Source organism: Semicossyphus pulcher, unplaced genomic scaffold (assembly GCF_022749685.1).
Source record: "Semicossyphus pulcher isolate SPU_LCO1_2020_fin unplaced genomic scaffold, fSemPul1.0.p SCAF_6, whole genome shotgun sequence".
Classification (NCBI taxonomy): Eukaryota; Metazoa; Chordata; class Actinopteri; order Labriformes; family Labridae; genus Semicossyphus; species Semicossyphus pulcher.
This window is the reverse complement of record NW_027211737.1, coordinates 20,489,436-20,512,939: the sequence shown is the minus strand read 5'-3', so window position 1 is coordinate 20,512,939 and position 23,504 is coordinate 20,489,436. Positions and strand designations below refer to the sequence as shown.

The window sequence follows — 23,504 nt, the reverse complement described above, 5'->3', positions numbered from 1 at the left end:
AAAGATTAAAAAAATGTTACAATGTCTCGTGAATCTTGATTTCTCAAATTTAGTCGTAAGGGTGAGACATCAGCATAAATAAACATGAAGGCAGTGATCCTTCCTGCCTTGTATCGGCATGTCAGGCTGGGGGTGTGGCGGCTTCATGGTGAGTGGGACATTTTCCTGGCACACTTTTGGCCCCTCCGTATCAATTGAGCATTGTTTAAAGGCCACAGCCACTGTTAGTATTATTACTGACCTTGTGCATCCTTTTATGATCACAGTGTACCCATCTTTTAATGGACAAAACAACAAAAATGTCTGAAATTATATCAAACTAGATTCTTATACATGAAAAGGAGTTCATTGCCTCCACAGTTACCAGATCTCAATCCAGTAGAGCACCTTTGGGATGTGGTGGAACAGCAAATTCATATAATGGATGTGCAGCAGGCAAACCTGTAGCAACAGTGTAATACTCTAATGTTAACATGGACCAAATCTAACATTTAGTTTCTTTACCTAGTAATATTATATATTAGTCCAGTGCATGCTGTTTACATATACTAAAATTGCTTAATACAAATCACATTACACCCCTGTCACTTTTGAATTGTTATTGCAGTTGTAGTATAGTCCCCGTTTTTACTTCTATTCTAATGTTATTTCTAATACTTCTTAATTATTATTAACATTTTTTGCTTTTCTTATATATCTGTACTTGTATTTCTGTCTTTGTGCTGCTGCAAAAACTGCAATGTGTCCTCTGGTGATTAAAAAGGCGTATCTTAATTTCATCAAATGAAATCCTAAAAAGCAGTGAGGCAAAAACAAATAAAAAAAATGAAAGAATGTAAATCAAAAGAGTAGATATGCATTTATTATGCAGCAAACATACAAAACAAACACTCGCTGGTGTTTAACAGCAACATAATTAACACATTATTTTGTGAACAAGACGTCCAATTAATTCACGTTTCATGTGATCTGTCTTAACAAGTCAGGCACAAATGAGACAAAGGGTATCGCTGAACCTTCTGTGGTGAAAATGCCACTTTGCTAAAATGTATAATACATAGTAAAAGTGGTGTGTGTGTATATTTGTACACATCTAAAATGACCATTTTTCAGTCCTGGCTTCCACTGATTTGACCAAACCCTTTCCAATGACCCGGAAGTCCTCCAAAATTGCTTCAACATTGGGAGTGGTATTTGCATCGTCCCCGGTCACCTCTACTCTCCGAGCAGACACCTGTGACGTCTGTGAAATGCGATCAAGGAGAAAGTAGAGCATAAGGTCAGTGATGGATGTTGACACGTGAGTGAAATGAGAAGGATAGGTGGATATGGAGACACATGATGCAACAAAGCAAGCGGTAGGCAGTCATATGCTTTTAGAGAGGACATGACTGACTTAGGCCTTACCTTAAAGGACATCGGGATGAAAGCCTTTGGCTTCCATACAACTGCGATCACTGTTCCACCATAAGGATCACAGAAGAAGAGAGCTAGGTCCCCGAAAGCCTCCTGTAAATAAATAAGCTAGATAATTAGGTTTCACTTCAGAAATGTTCTATGGATTAGCTGCACAATGAAGCCGAAGTCCTTTCATGCCATTAGTGGGAGACAGAGAGAAATGTGCAGTCGAGTGTATGGAGGAGATGAAGAGATGCACAGTATAAAATGAGCCGCTGAAGGAGAAAAGTTCAGAGAGATGTCAAAAGTGTTTCTGGGAAATCTACAGTAAGATTGGGCCTGGGTGTGGGTGCGTGGACAATATAAGTGTAGCTTAATTTCACTGGTGGGGTTCTCTACTCTGTAATTAATTTTTATTGTCAGGAAGCTGCTGGACGTCATATAGAAGGCTCCTGGCCTCAACAGCCATGCTGCAATTAGCAAGCGTAAATCCTGCTACTCAGCGTCTCTCACATCTTCTGTCAACACAGTGCTATTAAAACCACACCTTCCTTTTTAAAAAAGACTCACTCTAAGCTCTGCTAGGTAGAGGGACACAGGGTTGTAGTCAGTGACGGGCATGGCTCCTCCAGTTGCGAACACACTGCCAGTCATGACGCCCCTGCTGAAGGTGACAGAGGGGGGGTCCACAGCCTGGCTGAGCAGGGGAACCTGCTTGGGATTCAGGTGGATCAACACATCGTAGGCATCCAGAGGGGGGCGCATGACCACCTACACAAATACAGAGAAGTGCATCACAAAGCTGAATTGTTAAAATCATAATTTATAATACAAAGGATGTATGAAGACAATGGAGTGGTGAGTAAAGGGGAGCTTTCAAACGCTCTTTACCAACCCTGACATCTTGCATCTGCCCGCCGTCCATCAGCTGATGTTCCAGAACCTTCAGACTCTCTGCAGCCACCATCACCACACGCTGCAGCATCTGAGGACACACATACAAAATATACATCATTTAATGGTTAAGAAAAGTTTAGGTTATTTAAAAGTGTTTTAAATGAAAATATTTTCACATTGCATGACACATTTGATACATAGACCTCATAGTTGTGGTTGTAAACTATTAATAAGAACTGGGATATAAATGATTTTCCATAACACATAAAATATGACTAACGACTGCAGAAACAAAAGGAATTACCAAGATGAAAAACATTATATAGAGAAATTACCAGTAATTGTTGAAAGAGCATTACAAGGAGCTGCCTACTGTATTTGTTTAAACCCGGGTCATAAAAGCAGCCTTCTGTTTTTTGCATTAGAGCAAAGGTCACATGTGGTGTGAGGAAGTGTCAGTAATCATGATTTAGGAGGTCAATGAACACTTTTTGAGGGTTAAACGAGTACTTTTGAAAACTTTGTCTAATTTGAGATGATCTCATCTATTGCATTTAATTATACAACCACAGTATATACCTATATAGCATGATAATGATGTGTTTTGAAAATGCAAAATCACTGCTTGAAGTTGTCCCATAAATGCACTTGTACCACATTATCATCCCTGTTGTTTTTCCATAATGTGCTTATCTTTTAAGGTCTTTTAAGGTGCTTAAATAGTTAATGTGACCTTTCCCCAACTAAAAGATTCTCCCAAAACTCGTTTGTTTGAATATTTTGACCTAATGATGGATAATTTTTCCTTGTAAAACGCAAGTTATTCAGGGAGATGTACAAATTAAATCAAACTACTGAAATTGCTTTCTGGTTAAGTTATAAATCACGATTATGTGCACAGCTAATTAACATTCCTGAGGTTGCGGGCATGTAGGTATTTTGTTGATAGAAAGCATCTTGTGTTCAGAAAGAAACTCTCTCCATCACAATCTGCTCCCTTGTGGCCATTCAGAGGTACTGATTAAACTACAAACAGACTGAGCCAGGGTCACTACTTACCTCAGCAGTTTGTTTTGAAACATCTTCACATTTCTGGAAGTCATTAATCAAGGCATGTGAATTCAACAAGAAATTGATATATGCAAACTGAGCACCCACATAAAGTAGAATGAAAATAATCCTGACCATTAAAATCAAAATGCTACTTAACATTGTGAATAAGCATGCTGAATTAAGCCCACAATGACGTCTCTGTCAGGACGTCACAGAGCACAAAGTTCCTGCTTATAAAGCAGGATGCTGGGAGAGGCTCAGTGTTAATGTTGGGCTTGTTGGGGGAGTAAGGTGGGCCAGCACAGGAAGCTTATTTGGGTCAACTACGCACCATGAGAAGCTGGTTTGTGTATGTTTGCTGTGCACTGATGTGTGCCTCTGGACTCCACAGCTACGGTCACATCCAAACAGAGGAATACAAACCAAAGAATTTACCTTTTTTCATGACAGAGGACAGCAACGAAAAACAACTGGTGAGCTACACCTGACGGTCTCCCAAAAACCTTTTTTCAGATTGTTTTAAAAGCTGTTAGTGTAGTTATTGATGTAAAAATCTTGCTTGCTCGAACTCTTCAAAATGTTAATTATACTAATGCATAAAATGTCTGCATTTCCAGATAAATGATTTACATGAAGTGTTGGAACGACTTCAGAACAATCAGTTTCCAGCTCTGAGAAAAAAGCATGGCTTTCTGCCTGTGGTATGTAAAGCAACACATCAGTCTATCTGGAAATATCCAAGTCTGAAAAATCAATCTAGTCAATTTGTTTATTGTTTTTTTCCAGAGACTTTTGTGTTTTCTTATGAACATAAAATCAATAGTAATATGTTGTATTTTCAGTGTGATCCAGGGGACCAGTGCGCACTGAGGAAAGGCTCCAGGATTGGCAAACTATGTGACTGCTCCTTACCGAGAACATGCAACTCTTTTCTACACCGTTGTTTGTGATTCTCTATGTATGTATTATGTCTAAGAAAAAAACAGGAAAAAAATAACTTATTAACTTGATTGTATATTACTAAAGTAATGGATTTTGTCATCTTTTCCTATTAATTCACTAATTGTAATATTTAATCATGTTTAAAGTGTGAATACATTAAATGTGTTGTTGTTTGAGTTGTGTGTATTTTTGCATCTACTGACCTGTACACTAGGTGCTCTCTTGGTCCACAAAGATAGTTTTTTATCTTTAGGCGTAGCTATAAACATGACAGGCAGAGACTCCCGGGAGGCCATGAAATCATTCTTGATCTCTGTGTAGTCGGGGGCTACACGTGACAGAGAAGGGAACAACAATCAAACCTTGGTGTTGGAACAGCAATGGATACGAGCAGGATGTCAAAGTATGTCGGTTGTGTGGCTAGAAGGAGGTCAGGGGGGATTTCTCTCTGACACAGAGGGAAAAGGGATGTGTGTGTGTGTGTGTGTGAGAGAGGGAGAGTAAGAGAGCGAGAGAGTGCTTGCCTGTGAGCTGGTTGTTTAGGTTGACAACCAGCGGGTTGTTCCTCCAGTCAAAGGAGGAGAGCAGATGAAGGAAGCGAAGGAAGCCGACCTGAGGAGAACTGTAGAGGACAGAGAAATTCATTCACATGACCTACTGAACGAACAAAGAGAAGTAAAAATAATGACGCATATTATTATTAAAAAGTAGATGTGAAAGTTACCCAGGAGGCGTAAAGGGTGCAGGCTGCAGGAAAAGCGACGCCACCAGCAGGTCTGCTGTGTCCTCTGTCAGGTCTTCACTGAAGAGCTGAGCCCCCAGCCAGCGTTTAGCGAGGCGACACGCTGCCCCAAAACACGGGTGCTGCTGCTGGAGCCTAGCAACAAGATGAAATGCATAAGAGGATGCAAAAATAGAAATGAAAGACAAACAAAACAAAAGGGCAAAAAAGGAAAGATATAATTTAAAAAAATGTTTTAACAACAACAACTATGGGGTTAAAAAGACTGAGGGAAACAGCTGGAACCAAGCAATCCTGCTATATTTTGTGCCCATGCTTCATTTTTACCCATGCAATGTGCTGGTAAGTAGAGGCTTGTGAATTGTGGCCATCTCCAGAGCCTGAGCCTCCTCGTTGTCCCTCACAACCAGCAGCCCCTCTGCATTCACACTCTCCCTCAGCACCTGAGGCTCACGATGGTACGCCACCTGGATGCGGAACACCAAGCCATCCTGGAAACACAAACACAGGGAAATAAAACATCATAAATAAAGAGAATCACAGTGAACTGTGATTTAAAAGCAATTGTGCCACAACTCGCATACCTTCCAGACATCCAGGTGTGTGGGGCAGGGCTTGCATGTATAATTATGGTGCTTCTTGAGTAACTCTCCCAGGTGGACATGAAAGGCAGCTCGGATGTGGCGGATGGCAAGACGGTCATGTGGCCACTTTCCACTCCCCTCCATGTGACAGATCACTTCAAAAACAGGACAACAAAACATTTGTGTAAGCATTTGTATAGTTAAATGTCAGTGGTTACATGCCTGCAATACATGTGTTGTAATTCAGTTCCTTAGCAATTTTGCTAGTCATTGCAAATTGAAAAGTAAAATATAGTGGATATGTAGCCAGCAAGTGAAGTTATGTTTCAATAAGGATTAGAAATTCATCAAACATTGCATTTCTTTTGCAGACAGTGAAGATATTACTTAAGTGTATATGTTGTTTTCCATGGATTAAACAAGAGTTAACAACTTCTTAATTCGTTCAGACAGATGAAACTCTACCTGTGACAGGGGTGATATAAGCAGGACAGGGTTTTCCTTCCTTTGGCACCAATGACCTACAAGTCTTTTCTCTGTCAAAGAAGGAATAGTCCAACTTCAGTGGCACGGGGGGAAAGACCTGCAAAGCACAATTTAAATGTTAGAACTGTTAAAACTGACTATTTTAATATCTAACCCAAAACAATCAATAACTTTACAAGTTAACTGAACTGGAATTGCTTTGCAGTGGTGGTTAAAAACACTCTAAATGACTTACATTTTACAACTAGTGTCTGCTAAATGATATTGTAATATTGTAAGATTGCACTACTAAACGTATTAATGAGAGCAGTTCCCTGGTAAGAACAAAAGGCTTTACCTGTGTGTATCTGAGTGCAGGGTGGGCTCCTTGCACTGCTGTTATGGAGAGAGGCAAACCCTCCAGCCTCCACAGTTTTCTACTTAAGTCATCATATGACTTAACAACCAGTAAACTCTCCTCTTCTCCAGTACTGGGCACCTGAAGAGCACAACAAATATCACACACATGTACATACACATTATTAGAGAGTATGTGTATGTATTTAGCAGTGGTGGACAAAGTACACAACTTCATTACTTGAGTCCAAGTATAGATACTCCTGGTCAAATATTACTCAAATAAAAGTGTAAGTTGCTAAGTCAAATTAATACTTGAGTTAAGTACAAAAGTACTTGCTTTTAAAAATACTGAAGTATTCAAACTACTATTAAAAAAAATCTCAAAAAGTTGTTGTATTTTCACAATGCACGGGTGCAGTAAAGATTATATGGGTGTACATTCTGCTACGTTATGTTAATTTATAAAAACGATTTACATTTTAAACTTACATGCTGCAGGTTTGTACATTTGCAGCTCCAAAATAATAGGAACAACCCAAAATACCTGATGACCAGGGAATATTTCAGCTGTAGCCAGCATTAGGTATAGTTACGGCAACACCACTTAGACAAACCACACGCAGAACTACACAAACAGTTTATTGTCTTTCGGATTTTAGAAAAGAAAAGAAAATTCATCAGCTGACTTCTGAGCAAAAGTAACGAGTAACGAGAACATTCATAGAAATGTAGTGGAATAAAAGTAATACGTTTCCCCTCCAAAAATAATACTCAAGTAAAGTACAGATACTCAAAAAATTTACTTAAGTACAGTACTCAAGTAAATGTACTTTGTTACTGTCCACCCCTGGTATTTAGTAATGACACAGCAAAACTGACTCTTGTGGTCTGCACAATTTTCTCATTAGATAAGCAGAATAAACATTGCAAAATAAAAAAATGCAGCAAAGAAACTGCTCGTCTTAACATACAAAAATACACACCATATAACACATACACACACTATTGCATTAACAAAAATACATCTCGTTGAAATCATGTAGTTTGATGAAATAATCACCAAATTAAATCTTAGAGATTTGGCTTACCTCACTTCCCGTTTTGATGGCGTCATCCACAATCGCCCCAACATAACGTACAAAGGACGCGGGGATATCTGCATGTCTAATGGAGAAGGGATGTATTATTTCCGTGTCACAAACTAAGCTTTAACAAACTCACTTTAATATCACTTTACGTTAAGGCACATGTCGAAGTGAAACAGGTTGCAAATTGGACTTTATGAGCCCCATTTTCGCTACGACAGCCGGTGCTAGCATAAGGTAGCATGCTAATGTAAAAACACTCGGTTCAGACGTTCGTTGGATAAAACGTGGAGCGAATGGGCAGGAGACGGAGCTCTGTGTGGGACTGCTTTAAACAAGAAGGGAAATTTGTCCGCTGCATGAAATGTGACGTGACCCTGAAGTACTGCGGCGGAGCCACCAGCTCCATGATAAACCACATGAACAGGTACCATCGCTTGCCAACGGCACCTGACGAAGACGACAAACCCTTGATTTGCAGTTTTCAGTGCAAAGAAGAGGAGAGTTCCGCTAATTCAGACATCATGCAGGTGTCTATAATGTCACCCATCATAAACACGACAAGCAGCCCTCCTGAGCGTGACTATGGAGAGAGGAAGCGCCTGAAGCGGAGCTCTGTTTGGGACGTTTTCATCAAAGTAGACGACGAGGTTCACTGCACGATATGCGACACGAAGCTGAAATACAATAGCAGCACCACTACCATGATGTACCACATCAAAAACAAACACCAGGACACTATGCCCAATGATGGTGCGTCACTGGCAACACATGCTGAGGTGACTGAGCTTATCACCAGAATGATAGAGAAGGACTTGCTTCCCATCAGCATGGTTAATGGGGATGGTTTTCGTGAGCTAGTTGCATACACTGTCCATAATTATAAAATGCCATCTGCTGGAGATATCGCACGCCTTGTTGAGAGCCATTTTAAGGAGAAGTCGGAGGAGCTTATAGTGCAGCTGGGTCAGGTGGAGAAAGTGGCTCTCACTGCTGACTTTTGGACAGCACTCCCATTTCAGAGGTACATTACAGTTTCCTGTTCATTCATAACAACAGACTGGCAGGGGAGGTCGGCTGTGCTGCAGACACACAAGTTATCAACAGACAGTCATAATACTACAGAAAGTATCACAGAGAGGCTTCTTAACGTTGTGCAGAACTGGGGTCTTGATGGAAAAGTGACCGCATGTGTTCACAACAACAACACGGAGAATGTCTTGTCGGCCCATGCGTGCAACCAAGTGGACTGGGACTACGCCACTTGCTTTGCCACCACATTGCAGCTTGCAGTCATAGATGGGCTAAGTGAGGATCTAGTACGCATCGTTGTTGCTGCAGGTAAACTAGTCAAGCACTTTAATCACAACCTGCTGGCAAGTGAGGCCTTGGAGCAGAAGCAAGTTCAGATGTGTCTGCCAAAGCACAAGCTCATTCGGTCGAGCAAAGCAAGATGGGACACAATCTGCGACATGTTTGAGCGGTTACTTGAGCAAAGGTGGGCAATCAAAGCTGTGCTCTCTGATCGCACAATCACCAACAGACAGGAAGCCCAGACCCTTGAGATTGGAGATGATTGCTGGCAAGTTATTGAGAATTTCACACCGGTGCTGGCAACGCTGAAATGGGCAACAACAGTCATATCTGCTGAAACGGAAGTTTCCATTTCAAACATCTACCCAATAACGTTCAGCCTCATTCAGACCCATCTTGTGCCAAAAGAGAGTGATGTTGAACAAGTCTCCGAATTCAAGCTGAAAGTTCAGAAGTCACTGAGAAATCACATGGAGGTAAGCTGACTATCAATTTGTTATTTGAAATATATTTGGCAATGAAAGGAAATAAAGGCTGACAAATAATAAAATTGATTGTAATAATGATAAACGACGTGCATTCCCTTTACTGCAATATTTCATATTTTTGTTCACAGGTCAACTCTAATGACCTGGCCTCCAAACCAGCTCTTATCGCCTCCATGCTGGACCCTCGTCACAAACACCTCAGCTTCCTGACGCCGACAGGGAGGCTGGCTGCAAAGGTTAAACTGCATGAACTGGTTTCAAAACAAGATGTGATAAATACTACTGTGAGCACAAAGGATGAACTGCAGGAGATCCTGGTCACACCTGGCATTAGTCAGGTCACTATGCCCTCACAAATGAGAAGTCACACCAAAAACACAATGGTGTTGCTCCTGGGAGACAACTACAGTTCCTCTTACGCCACAGACTCTGAGGCACAGGTAGATTACTACTTGAGAGACATTGCTCCCTCATTGGACATAAACCCTCTTGAGTGGTGGAGGGTAAATGGACCGAGATTTCCCAAACTGGCCACTCTGGCAAGACACTATTTGTGCATACCTGGGGTGTCACTGCCATCTTTGTTGTCCGACGCAGGACAAACATTTGCCACAATGCGCACAAGACTGAACCCAGAGAATGTTGACATGATGATCTTTGTAAACAAAAATCCATAACTTGCATGACCCCAATGTGATGGTGGAAGGATGGTAGATATTATTTGTTCAGCAGGAACTCTTCCACTGTTTATATGTTGTATAAGATGTTGTATGCTGGTACTTTATATATGGCAGTCAAATACATAATCAAACCAAAATGTAGTTCAAAATATTGAAACCCAGTGATTTTGTTTATGTCACCCCACTTTACTTGATGGCTGATTTCTGGGTTACAACATTGGGCAGTAAGCTAGTGCTTAAATGCCAGTAAATGCTTTACGAGTACTAACATCTTTTAATAGATTCCTTACCAAAAAAAGATGAAAAACATGATTAGAAAAAAACTGTTAAGAAAAATTACTCAAGTTTTCTTTGTTAACATGATCGCATACTCAATATCTGTATTGTTAAAACATGCATGCATGAACTCACTGATCAGTCTAACCAATGTATTGTTTTACCAGTATTAATGTTCTGTCTGTAGTGTCTCTCAGTATGCTATGTCAAAATAAAATACTTACAGCTGTAGCAGGTGTGTGATGATCTGTTTTGGGACCAGCTGTTTCTGGCACATGCTCTCTCCCTCCCACAGCACGGCCTCAGTAATGGCACCGTCCTGGAAGCGACGCAGCTCAGAGCGAGAACCCCACAGCTGACGAAACTCAGCCGCCTAGAGAGAACAGTCATTGTTAATAATGAATGACTGCACAAGCTGCATGGTAATACATACATACATAATAAAACAACTAGCAAAAAAAAAAGGGTCTAAATTTGCACTAGGTTAGATTATTAAAAAAAAAAAAAACAGTTTACAACCAAATGTGTTGTAAATTCCAAATACATCAAAGTCAAATGACCTTGCATATTCAACCCAATGGAAAAACAAGACTAGGTCAAAACCTAGTATGTGGCTGACCACATCAGGTCATTGTGTGCTTTTGTAGGCAATGTGTTACAAGGACTGTCCTTATGAGGCCGATGACAACGTGTTTGAAAGCAGGCGCGCGCTGCGGACGTAGGTGAGGGCAGCGGAGGAGCAGCCCCGCCTACTCCCTGAACAAAATATCCAGAGCCAAATGGACAGAGAGTCGCATCAGTGGAGGTCCAATATGCACCATGTTCCGCAATTGCGATGTCGCAACTCTCTCTCTGTCGCTCACTCAGTCAGTCACATACAGACCCGTGTGTAGGTCAGCCATACAAAAAACAACAACAACAACAACAACAAAAAAAATGAGGTTACCTTTGGGCTCTCTGCAGGTGGGCCTCTTTCCAGAACAGAGGTTGCCAGCTCCGGCTTTAAGAGCAAACCGAAGGAGAGAGGAGGTTGGGCCTTGTGTTTTGGGGCTTCACTCTCCACTGACCACTGTGATGAAACACAAGTTCAACAACTTTTGAGATTTAAAGTCGTCAAATAAAATAGAAAAGAGGGTTTTTTTTACTTCTTTATATGACTCTTTATAGTAGTAGTATTAGTACTGATTCCATACGCACTTATTGTTAACAGTAGCTTGGACAAATTATGAAATTTAGCTCTGAAACATCAGTGTGCACGTTCTGCCAGTTCAGTCTGACAGACATGTATAACTGGAAACGTAAATGTTGAACATTCCTACCTCAGGGTCAGGAGAAAGGGAGTGGGTGAGGAGGTGGATCCTATCGCCCAGTCCTCGCTGAAGCAGTGACAGAATAAAAGGGAGCGCAGTGTGGACATAATTTCCACTGTGGTCCATCAGCTCGCTGAGGAGATTCAGCTTCTTACAGCTGGACTGAAGCTTCACCAGCTCACACAGTCTAAGAGGGAGAAAAAAAGCCCACATCAGAAGAGCTGACAGGATGAGGAAGGGAAAGTAAAACAGAGTGTGAAAGCTGATGAACAGAGGCATACTGGAAGACATGATCGCTTGTCCTTATCATGGGTTTGGGGGTCATGAGGAGGCTGTGGAACCCATCCACGGTAGGGTTGTCCCAGAACTGCATCGACACAGATGCTTCATGCTGCAGCTGAGAAGTAATATGAAAATAGTCAAAATCTGTGTAATCTCACAATTGCAACATGATTATGTTCGGCCACACATTTGTTTTTAGATTATTTACCTGTTTGTAGGTACAGGCAGTCATGTCAGCACACATGTTGAGATGTCCAGAAGGGTCGACAAACACAACCTGGAAACTATCGTGGAACTCTGGCAGAGATGGCTGCAGGGAAGAGAAACACAGAGGAGGCTATGATGATTTATTATGGAGGTAAAAGCACAGGCAAGATGTATTAAATGTGAGCTAGACCACTCACAGCTGTGGAGTCAGGATCTCTTGCAAGGCTAATTCCATTCACTGTCAGGTCTTCAGATGCTGAGGGTTGGAATAAGAGGTGCGTAAGTTACTTGACACAAACAGTTTTAAGCATATAAATTACAAGTACATGCACCTTATACTACATTACCCCTGATTTTAAAAATGTGAAAAAAAACCTTCACTTGAGTAGATTTTAAACTTTCTTACCCAGGAAGTTCAAGCTGTTACGAAGCAGCTGATAGGCTGTCATGGTGTTACTGATTCTGTGAGTGGTCAGCAGGTAACTCAACAGCATTGAAGCCAGGAAGCCATTAAAACCACCAGTGCCCTAAAAGACATTAAGCAAGACAGAGGTGAGGTGAAATCAACCGTGTGTGATGAATAAATTAAATCTTTAGAGCCATTGCAAGCCTTCCATCTACCTGGTCGAGCTCTCTTTGACGAAGCCAGACTTTGAGCAAAGCCACCCCATCAGCAAAAGCTGAGCACTGGGAGCTGACAGCTGAGAGAAATTGGAGGTGAGCTCTGGGCAGTAAATCCCCCAGAAGAGAGCTGTTGTAATGGGGCGTGGGAGGTTCGCACCTCTCTGTAAAAAAACAAACCAGACAAGAAATTGGTCTTGCTGATTTTAATATTGTAATTGAACTGTTGCTGGAAAAGCCGTAAAAACCTAAAATACCAGCCATGGAGGTCTGCAATCCGGTGTACCACTCTGTTCGTATATTATTCCTCTGTGGGTGGAACCGGCTGGGCTTGAAGAATCCAGGAGGCGGACAGGCATGAACACGGACAGTAAAGCTTGTGGTGTCTTTACCTGAAAAATGTCAATGCATATAACACCAAAAAGTGAGCTTAACACGCATACACAAAGACAATGATTTTTGGCGAAATCCTTACAAAGAAAATCCAATACAGAGTTGTAAGTATTTAGTAAAAAATGTTCGAAATTAAATGTAAATTACCTGGAGGGGTCAGAAGCAGAACAGGTCGCAATCGATTCCCATGGAGACAGGAATAACGCATGGTCCCAATGTCAGGGGAGGACGCAAGGTGCTGGGCCAGTCCTGTCAGATAGAGAGCCCTTTTCCTGGGATACCTCTGGTTCAAGAGGTCCTTTGGGTGGAGGACATCCTAACAACCAGGAGCAGAAAGAAGACACCGATGTCTCTTAATATCTCAGGTCTGTATTGTGATATGCAGTAAGTACATGACAACAGCACATTGCTTTCAAGGCTTAAAGTTATGTTTTTCAGGAAAAAAAAAAGGGACAGGTGACTTACAGCTGGGATTGTGACAGCCAGATCCACCATAATGCGTGGTTTGGTGCAGGTGCCCAGAGGGTAACTGCCGATCAAGTCAACAGAAGCAGGGGGTGCCATGTGGAACTTGCCCTTTGTTGTTTTGGGCACCAGGAGGAAAGGGACCTTAACTGCACCAGTCAGCCACGACAGGTCACTTACCTAAACACACAGAAAGAGTGAGTACAAAATGTTAAAGATTTCTTTGAGTGAAAATTTGGACAACTGAATGATTGGAAGTAAGCCTCTACACCTGATCACAAAACCTTTCTACATACCTCAACCTCTTGTGACTCTGGCACAGTCTGGAGCAGGTTGGTGACAGTCTGAATGAAGGAATCTATTTGCTTTTTCCTACGCTCACTCAGTGAGACCTCTTTCAGCAGCTCTTCCATCTGTTATTGGTGACAGATTACAGACAATTACAAGGAGTGTGTGAAAGATTGTGAGGTTACTGTTTGCATGGGATATCAGGCTTTACATAAGACATAGCTCTTCCCAGTCAAGGTTCTCACCTGCATTTTGAGCAGGCTGCAGTGAAACAGGCTCTCCGTCTCCTTCAGCTGGTTGAGCTCCTCTGCTGTGGGAGGTCTGTACAGATCACTGCGTGACAGCTTCACTGGGTGATAGACCACCTCCTCTCCTCCAGACTCCTCAGGTTTGCTCCTTTTGGCTTTAACAGGAGCCTCATTTTTCTCCTCATTTGAGGAGTCTGTGGGAATCATCTGTAAAATAAGAACAACAAATAGTAGTAGCAGCAGCAGCTCGGTTAGAATCATTGTTTAACATGTTTATTATTACTAGTATCCAATCAGAAAATCTGAATAACAACGTTATGACAAAAACTGGGCTTGAGAAATACCAATATGTTGTTTATGTGGTTATTTGGACAAATTCTTGCCAAGCAGTTTTTCCGGAGTACTGTTGAATGTCTCCTTAATAATACCTTTCTTCTACGTACGCTATTCACATTAAGCAAAGTATCGCAATTTCACAATTAAAGGCCAAGCATGTAAGCAACAAACGTGTAACATACTGTAGCTAGCAGTGAGTAAATCTGCCCCGGGTATCATTTAGCTGCTGAGCAGCTGTATCGGGGTTAAATGTCGTCAGTCTTACCTCTGTTGTTTCCTCTGCAACTCTCTGTTTCTTTTTCATATCTTGTTTGCTTTGAAGGTAATTAGATTTCTGCTTTTCTTTATATATTTTTGATCAACTCTGCCTTGACTTCATTGCACTCACATGTGCAAAGGGTCAACAAAACTTGCTAGTACGCAAAATATTTCCCTGATTGGTGTAGACGCAGCGGAAGTGAATGCTGATTTGCTCATTGCTCACCGGGCGTCTCCTTGGCTTTAGCAAGATAGGTTGCATGAGCAGTCGCTGGCGTCGCTGCTGTACTCACCACCATGTACTCCCTTTTAAATGCATTAAACAGAATAAAAGAAAAAGTCAAACATATTCATAAAGTAATTACTTTTGAGTCGAAATCTACTGAAGACATGCAACCATACATTTTATGTACCCCGTTTTCCAGTGATAACGAGTTATTTCTGGTCGTTTTCTCGAGATCTCGACTTATTTTTCTCGTTATCTCGGGAAAATAAAGCTGGTTTTCCCATTATAACGGATTAATTTGGCCCATTTCGAGATAACAGCTTGTTTTCTCGTGATAACGACACAAATAAGACGAGATCTCAGGAAACGACCAGAAATAACTCGTTATAACGGGAAAACGGAGCAAATATAATGTATGGATGCATGTCCGCTAAGGGCTTCCCTAATAATCATTAAAGATGGCAAAAAAAACCCAAATTTAATATGATTAAATATATATTTTTATTGCATTTTTATATACATTTGTTTGTCTTTAAAAGCCTACCTTAATGTAGGTCAAAACTGTTTAAGAGAGGTGTTGGTTCAATCATGATAATTTAGGAGAATATGCTGTCTGTGTTATTGCTTCATAAAAAGGTGTTTCTGTTATTAAGCATACCCTGATTGCCATCAATTAGCTCAACAATTAATAGAAATACCCGTAACTTTAAGACAACACAAATAACTAGCAGCACAAGCTACATCCTCCAAATTGAAAGAAAACTTTATGTGGGATTAATTGCAGAACTAGTATTAGTTTTGGACAGATTTCCCAGTGCACTAGCAATTGATACTAACTGAGTATGAAGCCACAGACAATTAATTAGTAAAATATACAAACACATGCACATACCTGTATGGGCACACAATCATTGCATGTAAATACAAACCGTATTAATTGTAATATTAATAATAATAATAATAATGTAGTTTCACAGTATATTTGAATCATTGCATATACAAAGCTTGGCTGTTAACCTACAAACACTGAAAGCCCCCATACTTTATATTCAATAATTCTATTATCTTTCTTCAAACTGTTTTTTTTTATGCCTCTGTCTAGCCCTTTCTGTAATGTTATGGTCAGGCACTGATGGAATGAATAGCTTTACTTTTGTAGATACTATAATTTTACATTAATATCAAAGACAAGAAAATGCCCATATTGTATTCACAGTTTATAAAGCATTATTTTTTATATAGGTACAGCATATCCCCTTACTGTTTCGGGAATGCAGAGAAGCTTACAAATAAATGAGGGTAAAATAGATTCAGTCAGAATCCTTTCAGAGCAAAACCTACAGCTCACGTGTTAGTGCAATCTTCTCTAAATAGAGTTACAGACATGAATTATCACAATATTTAATAATCAGCTGTCACAGTTCTTGCACTGAACCAATGGAGTGACCTGAGGTGGTGGACCTGTGGTAACCTGATCAACTGAAAACATTGGCACAGCTGCATTTCGTATCAGCCTCAGATTGGTAGTCTGTGCAGGAGGGTTGAATTTGAAAGAGTTAATGCCAACTGTCTGTGGATCCAGGAGAGAAACACCGTTGGCCAAATCCATTGTGTTCAGCCTCAAAGGCCCAGTAGAAACCATCCCTTCTATTCTTCCTCTAGAAGGAGACACTTTCTTCAGCCAGATATCTGCCTCATTTCTCCTCCTTGGCTCATCCTTGGAGCTGGTTAGCTGCTTCAGTGTGATAGTTGACCAATCATTTTTCTTCTTTGAAGATCTTAGTTCAAGTTTGGATTCTCCACTTGGTTTCTTTGAGACGGGTTTTGTGTAGTTGTTATCCACAATCTCAAACTGAGGAAAGATGCAGTGTCGAGGCAGGCAGGAGGGATCAAGCTTTGGTATGGGTTTTTGGTCCTTGTGCTGATAAAATGATCCAGTCACGTGGCTAGAAAGTGTCCTTCTTGTTCTCTCTACCCCAATATCCTTTTTTTCTGCTGAACAGGACAGGGGCGGCAATAATTTGCTTTGCACAGGCTTGGGAAGTAAATGTTCTTGCTGCAGTTTTTGTCTATTCATTCTGGGTGGTGGGCGAGGACTAAACATTTTACAACGCTCGTCAGTGACCGGCCTTCTGGGACTAGTAACCTTTTCTGTTTGCTTTGGAGAGCTGCTAGTTCGGGCTTTTGCAGTACATTGCTGGTTGACTCTTGGCTCTGTTTGTACTGGGACTTGGACACTGTCAGCCTCCTGTATGAAACAAATATGGAGATAAAGGTGTACTGTAGACATGGATTTACATTTCCTTTTGTTTGAAATTTGAAGAGAAGATTTTCACAAGAGATATTTCAAGAGTACCTGTTGCAAGGTAAGGTGAGGTTGAGGTGTGTTAGCCTTGACTACAGGCACACATCCTTGAGCCCAGGTATCTGAAATTGTTGGCATAGGCTCTGAGTCTTCTGTTGCAGCTGCTTCCTCTGGTCCTTCTCCTTCATCCAGGCACAGGATTTGCTGCTCTATAATCTGTGTGAGGTAGCTCTTGGCCCAGAATGCGGAGAAAGGTGCCAACTTAAGAGCAAAGACAGGCAACATAATGAATGTTATACTGAACTGGATGGAAATGAGATAAAAAACAACTGTATTGGTGTCATTTTCACCTGTCTCTTAATGTACACCTTAAAACAGCCTTCCATGACCTTGCTCAACAAGTCCTCCATGATCTCCCCTACTACGTCATCTGCATCCTCCTGGATCAACAGGTCTGTCCATTGGGCCTTATTTAAGCGACCTGGGATAATTTCTTCCTCTTCCGGGTCCTGTACTGGAGGAGTGGTCACTTGGACAGGTGACCGACGTCCACGCTTGTCAGCTTGGAACTTTGCTGCAGAGCGGGGCATCTTGGATCAGAAGTTGGTCTGAAATATGAAACACGTGATAGATACATTTCAGGGGCAAAAAAAGCCTGTTGCTGTAGAAGTGTCATAAGGTAAACACTAGCACACTCTAGTGGATGTGATCAAAAATTACATTTTAAGCTCTCTGTACAGACTTTAATGTAAAACTATAATGCCCTGAATCATAACAGGGCTTTCATTTGCATATGAACACACTTATTTTCCACTTGAATTCCTCGGAAAAAAATGTTTGGACAATGTAAGTGGGACACAGACACGGGCTACAGTTAGCCAAGTGTTCTTTACCAGTCTGCCCCAGATTCTTCAAAGTTCCATTTCTGAGTTTATGTTAATTGTTAAACTGCTAGTGAGGGGGGGGGGGGGGAACGTCAGAATGTACATACAAACACACAGTAAGCTTCAAGTTAATATTGTGCATACAAAGTTCACAGAAAGAAAAAACACCATATGCATACATCAATCTATGAGCTATTATTGTTAAAAAGGGACAACTATGCGTAGCATTTAACTTGAGGTGATTATATAAAGTTAAAATTGCTACACATGTCACCATTCGACCGTAAAACTGGCATGTATAAATTACTTTTTCGCGAATAAAAGCTGCTGTAGCGTGTTTAGGACCTTACCTTACATTCTTCTTTGTATACTTTGCTCCGCGGTTGCACAGCAACAGAGCACGCAAGGATGACGTATTACGTAGAGGCGACGTTGTCTCTATGGCTGCGGAGGACGCGAAGGTAATCCTGTTGCTAACAAGATCTATAAATGTGCTTCGTTCAAATTAAATATATATGTAAATTGTCACTAAAGACAGCGCCAACGGAGGCTGAGCCAATTAAGTCATATTGTTTAACAAATGTTATGATGTCGTACGCTGCGTTGCAGTTAGCTTGTTGCTCACAGACCTAGCTTGCTGCTAATGTTTTGGATTTAGCGTTTCCATTACCAACCGGATCTATCTTTACCACTACCTGATAACGGTTTGTGTTTCTTATTTAACTTTACACCTTAAACAACAGCGGGTGCCTTTTTTCTTCTTTTATTAGACTGGTACCAGATATCCTACTGCCATTTCAACAAACAACACTGTAAAGAGAAAACGGCTCAATGTATCACAAAGAGAAGAGCATCCAGATCAAAAACAGCGCCTCGTCGCTGTACAACAACCTGAGCGTGCAGCGCATCGCCCCGCGGCGCCTCACCTACTTCACGGTGGTCCATGCTAATGTTGTCAACATGGTTAGCGCCTCCTGGGACGGCCTCAACTATTCCCACCGACAGCTGCAGTCTAAGGAGCCCAACGTCGCCACAAGCACATCACTCATCATGCAGGTCAGTTCCACAGTGCAGTGAATGTGAAATATATCAGGATAATGTCTATTTATTCAAATCAGATGAACAGTATAGGGATTGTTGCCTCCTTTGTACATACGTCCTCATCTTTAGGAGACACAGCTTGATTTGATAAGTTCACTTAAACCTAGTTAATCTTTCCATATAGTTTGAAAATGTATTTTATTCAATGGTAAATGGACTGTACTTATATAGCGCTTTTCTAGTCTTCTGACCACTGAAAGTTGCTTTTACTCTACACTCACCCATTCACACACTGATGGCAAAGACCTAAGTGCCAATCTTCAATCAGATGCCCATTCATACCCACTAGCTATACCTTCGGGAGTAATTCAGGGTTCAGTGTCTTGCCAAGCTACATGTGACTGTAGCAGTCAGGGATCAAACCCTCAACCCTCTGATTGAGAGATGACCAACTGTACCACTGAGCCGCCCTTTACAGCTAAAGCCTGCGACCTATGGACATATGCAGACAAATAACTTCCTAAATAATGCTCTGAGAGTGTAAAATTAGCCATTAAAAGCGTATTGGTTGCCTTGTTTAAATGTATGACTCTCAGGCATTCAATTTATTAATTGCTGCTGAGATATAAAGAGAGTTTAAACAAAAAAGCTTCTTCTCTTGCCTACCCTAGCTTTAACGATTAAAAGTAAGCCCATGGTCATGCTTTGATTTACAACCCCATGTGCCAGAGTAAGGTGCTTTATGAATAAGACAACATCACCTCACAAACATTGTAAACTAATTGTTTCATGGGTTTCTGGCAAATTTTGAGGTAAAGGGTACATTTAAATATTGTCACAATATGTCTTTGCTCTTGCATACTTTACACATTTGGCTCTATAAAACAATAAAGTAACTCTTTGTTTTGTTGTTACAGGCTGCGTTTTGTGTGCTGCCCTCTCGTGACCTGCTGGTGGTGACCTCTCAAAAAGGCATCCAGGTGGGTTTTTGAGTGTCTGTAGTCATTGACAGTAACCACATTTGGAGGAGCCACTGCCACTTAGCTACTTGTATACTTATAGTGTCAATGGTCATATGTTATAATGGTGGAGGGTTCTAGACAGAAGTATGTTGCTGATATTTTTAAGTATGTAAAGAAAAGAATGAATGCATGTGTTTTTGCATCCTTTTCCTTTCAACCTAAATGTATTGTTTTAGATGTATGAATCCGATGGCTCCATCATGGTGTACTGGCATGCGCTGGATACTCCGGAAACACCTACAGGTAAACTTACACATTTACTGTCGATTGGCTTTATATGTAGGCATTCCAAAATTCTCAGTTTTATGCATGAAAAACGACTTACTAATTATTAAATATACTATGTCTTACGATAAAATATGACACAAGAATACTGTGTTGTTCCTGGAAATATGCTGGTGCTGCTGTCACATCTTCATAAAACAAACATCATTAAAAACGTAAGTGGGAGGACCTGATTATTATAATCTAATAAAACATTTCCAATCGGCTACGCCTTCATTATTATACCCAAATAATAACAAATGGCAGTGAGGATATTGTACACATGAAATTTGTTTTGTTGTCAGGTTTCCTCATTGATTCTGTTTTTGTTTTGCCTTACACACATATTCATAAATGAATACATCAGCACACACACAGGGTTTCAAAGTTTTTGTACCAAATCTAGTACATTCACAGAACTTTTTTTTATGTCTCAGCTCAGGCCGTGTTTGCTCGGGGGATATCAGCAGTGTGGCAGAATTATATATGTGTGGGTAAGTAGAGCAATATATTTATGCATAAATTGAAAATTCAGGGCACAACTCTACAGTCTACCTTCTCTTTCTCTCTCTCCAGGTGTTTCATCCGGTGCAATTCTAGTATTTGATGTCCCCAGTAAAGGCAGTAATATCACCCTGTCTGAGGTCCTTGAGGAACATAAGGAGTCCATCACTGACATGGCCTCAGAGTGCTCAGGCAGCCAGGTATGACACGTGCGTGCTAGTTTAGGTTGTTCATCGCATGTGATCTGTCTCTGTCTTGATATAGGATTGCTCCACTTTTTCCCATGAATAACAGACTACCTGAGTAAATTCTTACTTTATGTAATAGTCCTAGGAATGCAACCATTATATGATCTGCATAATCCCTTTCGCTCTGTTGCGTTCTCCCTCCCCTCAGGAGTGCATAGCTGATCTAGTGAGCGCAGATGACGGGGGCAGCCTGTGTGTGTGGAAGTCTGGGGAGGAATTTCAGCTGCTCAACAAGATCGCTGGTTTTGAGTAAGAAGTTGGACTGTAGTGTTGTTGCGTAAATTGAGCTAAAGCACTGGTGCAATGGAATCATACTAATGCTATAATCCATCATTGTTAACCTTGATGTCCTTTTATAATCTTACTTTCCATCTTCATACATTACTGTATTAATGTACTCTACGTTCCTTTCCACTGACCTCTGTTTCTTCTTTATGTCCCCTTCCTCGCTCTAATCCAATGTCCATTATCTTTTCTCTTTATTTCCTGATGGTGATGATCCTCCATCCTCCTTTCAGTATGACCTGCTCATCTGTCAAGCTGTGGAAAGGTACAGTGGTGGCAGGTTACGGCACAGGCCAGATCCGTATTTATGAGGCAGTGACGGGAATTCTGCATGCCGAGGTTAACGCCCACGCTCGCTGGATATACTCACTGGACATTGCTCCTTTCTCTGGGCTGGTGAGTTATATTCACAAAATATATAAGACAGAATACAGCATTTGGAACAACTGGAGTGTTTCCATAACCATCATTTGTTTGCTTTAGCTTCTTTCTGCTGCTGAGGATTCTTTAGTCAGAGTGTGGCACCTGACACTGACCCCAGAGACCAACAGTGTGGAGGTAACTCACCAAAAAATTGACGCACAATTTATGCTTAATACCCTCCAGGTTTAACATACTGGTTTACCTTATTGACTGTCTGTTTTCCTCCCTTTCTTTTAGGTTGCTCATTTGCACAATGAATGCGTGACGGACACACAAATATGCGGCGCCAAGTTCTGCGACAGCGACGGTTATGCCTTTGCAGTGACAGGCTATGACCTCAGTGAGATTATTCGCTACACACAGACATAGAACTTTAATCTCGCAAAGTCTATGAAAGTGAATTAGGTATATTGGAGTATATCTGGAAAGACAAGATGACCCAGGATAACAGAGCCAAAAGTGGTTGAGATTCTGCAAGGACAGGGGTATTTTACATCATGTTTACTGAGAGAAGCATAGTCTCATTGTATATCTGTATCTATATCTACATGATTAGCATATAGCAAATTGTGCAAAATTAATGTGTTGAAGTTTCTATAAATATTTTATGTACAATGTTTACACATATGTGAATGCAGCTTTAAAAAGTAATAAAATATTCTATTATCCTTTCTGATATACCGGTATACATGCTTTATAAGGAAAGCTGGGGTGTTTGGGTTTTAGTTTCAACACTTCAAAAACGAACCACTAGATGGGGCTGTGGGTCAATTATTTCGGAGGAGTGTAGCGCATGGTGTAGTGCATACAGAGTTCACTAGAGGGCAGGGTGGAGTTGCCTAAAAACAGACTTGTCAAAACTCCACATTGTGATTGAAAACTGCAGACAAAAGGACGAAAACCACTCATGTCTGACAGTAAACACACCCACATCACATAGATATTTATTACCATCTTATAGGCATATTTCTTAGATGCACTGTGCACCATCCCTTTTCTTCCAGCCATTTTCACAGTCTCACTAGCGATTGTCAGCATAATGTGTTTGTACAGATCTAGATTTGTGGCAGCAGCTTCTTTTCGTTTTTCGCATAATGTCTTGGTAAAAAAAAGAAAATCTGAGACTTAAACGGCAACCAATTTCTCAGAATAACTGCACAACTAAAGCACTGTGGTCTTATCACAGGTCACAAGATTATTTTGGTTCACAGCAGGCAGCCAGGTATCTCCATAATCCCGTTCCTCTTATCACTACAAGATAAGAAAATTCAGGTCATTTGGGAACTGTGTGCTGTTTTTCAGTCTAGGGCTAAGCATGTATTAAACCCCAGAGTTCTTTTCTGGTTTGCAGTCAACACTGGTCACATAACATCAACTGACAAGACTGTTGTGAACCCACACACATGGCAGGTTATGTAACTTATATTTGGTAGGTACCAGCTGACTGTCCTGTCAATGCTGATGGCCGGGTCAAATGTGAAGCATAAACATGCACTACAATGTCATTAACACACGCACGCAGTCTGAATGGAATCGATCATTTTCAGTGTGCCATGTTTTGTCATGCTTCCCGGCTGCCTGCCTCGGATGGGATAACTAACTACACAGGC

General features: G+C 41.0%; 4 protein-coding genes across 4 annotated transcripts; 2 read left to right on the top strand and 2 right to left on the bottom strand.

Moving 5' to 3' along the window:
- Positions 1–881: 881 nt before the first annotated feature.
- nol6 (nucleolar protein 6 (RNA-associated)) lies at positions 882–14,817 on the bottom strand. The gene is made up of 26 exons (XM_069683653.1): positions 14,700–14,817; positions 14,096–14,305; positions 13,859–13,975; positions 13,563–13,742; positions 13,245–13,413; positions 12,962–13,096; positions 12,705–12,868; positions 12,490–12,610; positions 12,281–12,339; positions 12,085–12,186; positions 11,876–11,991; positions 11,604–11,781; positions 11,231–11,353; positions 10,509–10,657; positions 7,530–7,605; positions 6,440–6,580; positions 6,082–6,199; positions 5,617–5,771; positions 5,360–5,523; positions 5,015–5,167; positions 4,815–4,912; positions 4,494–4,618; positions 2,294–2,383; positions 1,969–2,169; positions 1,408–1,509; positions 882–1,243 (listed from the first exon to the last, which is right to left on the bottom strand). Exons 1-26 carry the CDS (start codon positions 14,736–14,738, stop codon positions 1,094–1,096), a joined length of 3,435 nt encoding a protein of 1,144 aa, XP_069539754.1. The 5' UTR covers positions 14,739–14,817; the 3' UTR covers positions 882–1,093.
- Positions 7,583–10,509, top strand: LOC138610817 (E3 SUMO-protein ligase ZBED1-like). The gene is made up of 2 exons (XM_069683654.1): positions 7,583–9,316; positions 9,457–10,509. The coding sequence occupies exons 1-2, from the start codon at positions 7,823–7,825 to the stop codon at positions 10,003–10,005; spliced, it is 2,043 nt and encodes a 680-aa protein (XP_069539755.1). The 5' UTR covers positions 7,583–7,822; the 3' UTR covers positions 10,006–10,509.
- Positions 14,818–16,326: 1,509 nt separating the features above from the next.
- On the bottom strand, positions 16,327–17,813 carry LOC138609806 (uncharacterized protein C2orf81 homolog). Its single transcript, XM_069682449.1, has 3 exons — positions 17,574–17,813; positions 17,275–17,484; positions 16,327–17,166 (listed from the first exon to the last, which is right to left on the bottom strand). Exons 1-3 carry the CDS (start codon positions 17,811–17,813, stop codon positions 16,327–16,329), a joined length of 1,290 nt encoding a protein of 429 aa, XP_069538550.1.
- A 980-nt stretch (positions 17,814–18,793) lies between these two features.
- On the top strand, positions 18,794–22,527 carry wdr54 (WD repeat domain 54). The gene is made up of 9 exons (XM_069683494.1): positions 18,794–19,163; positions 20,066–20,128; positions 20,347–20,413; positions 20,872–20,928; positions 21,011–21,138; positions 21,335–21,435; positions 21,705–21,867; positions 21,955–22,029; positions 22,132–22,527. The coding sequence occupies exons 1-9, from the start codon at positions 18,939–18,941 to the stop codon at positions 22,261–22,263; spliced, it is 1,011 nt and encodes a 336-aa protein (XP_069539595.1). The 5' UTR covers positions 18,794–18,938; the 3' UTR covers positions 22,264–22,527.
- Positions 22,528–23,504: the final 977 nt, after the last annotated feature.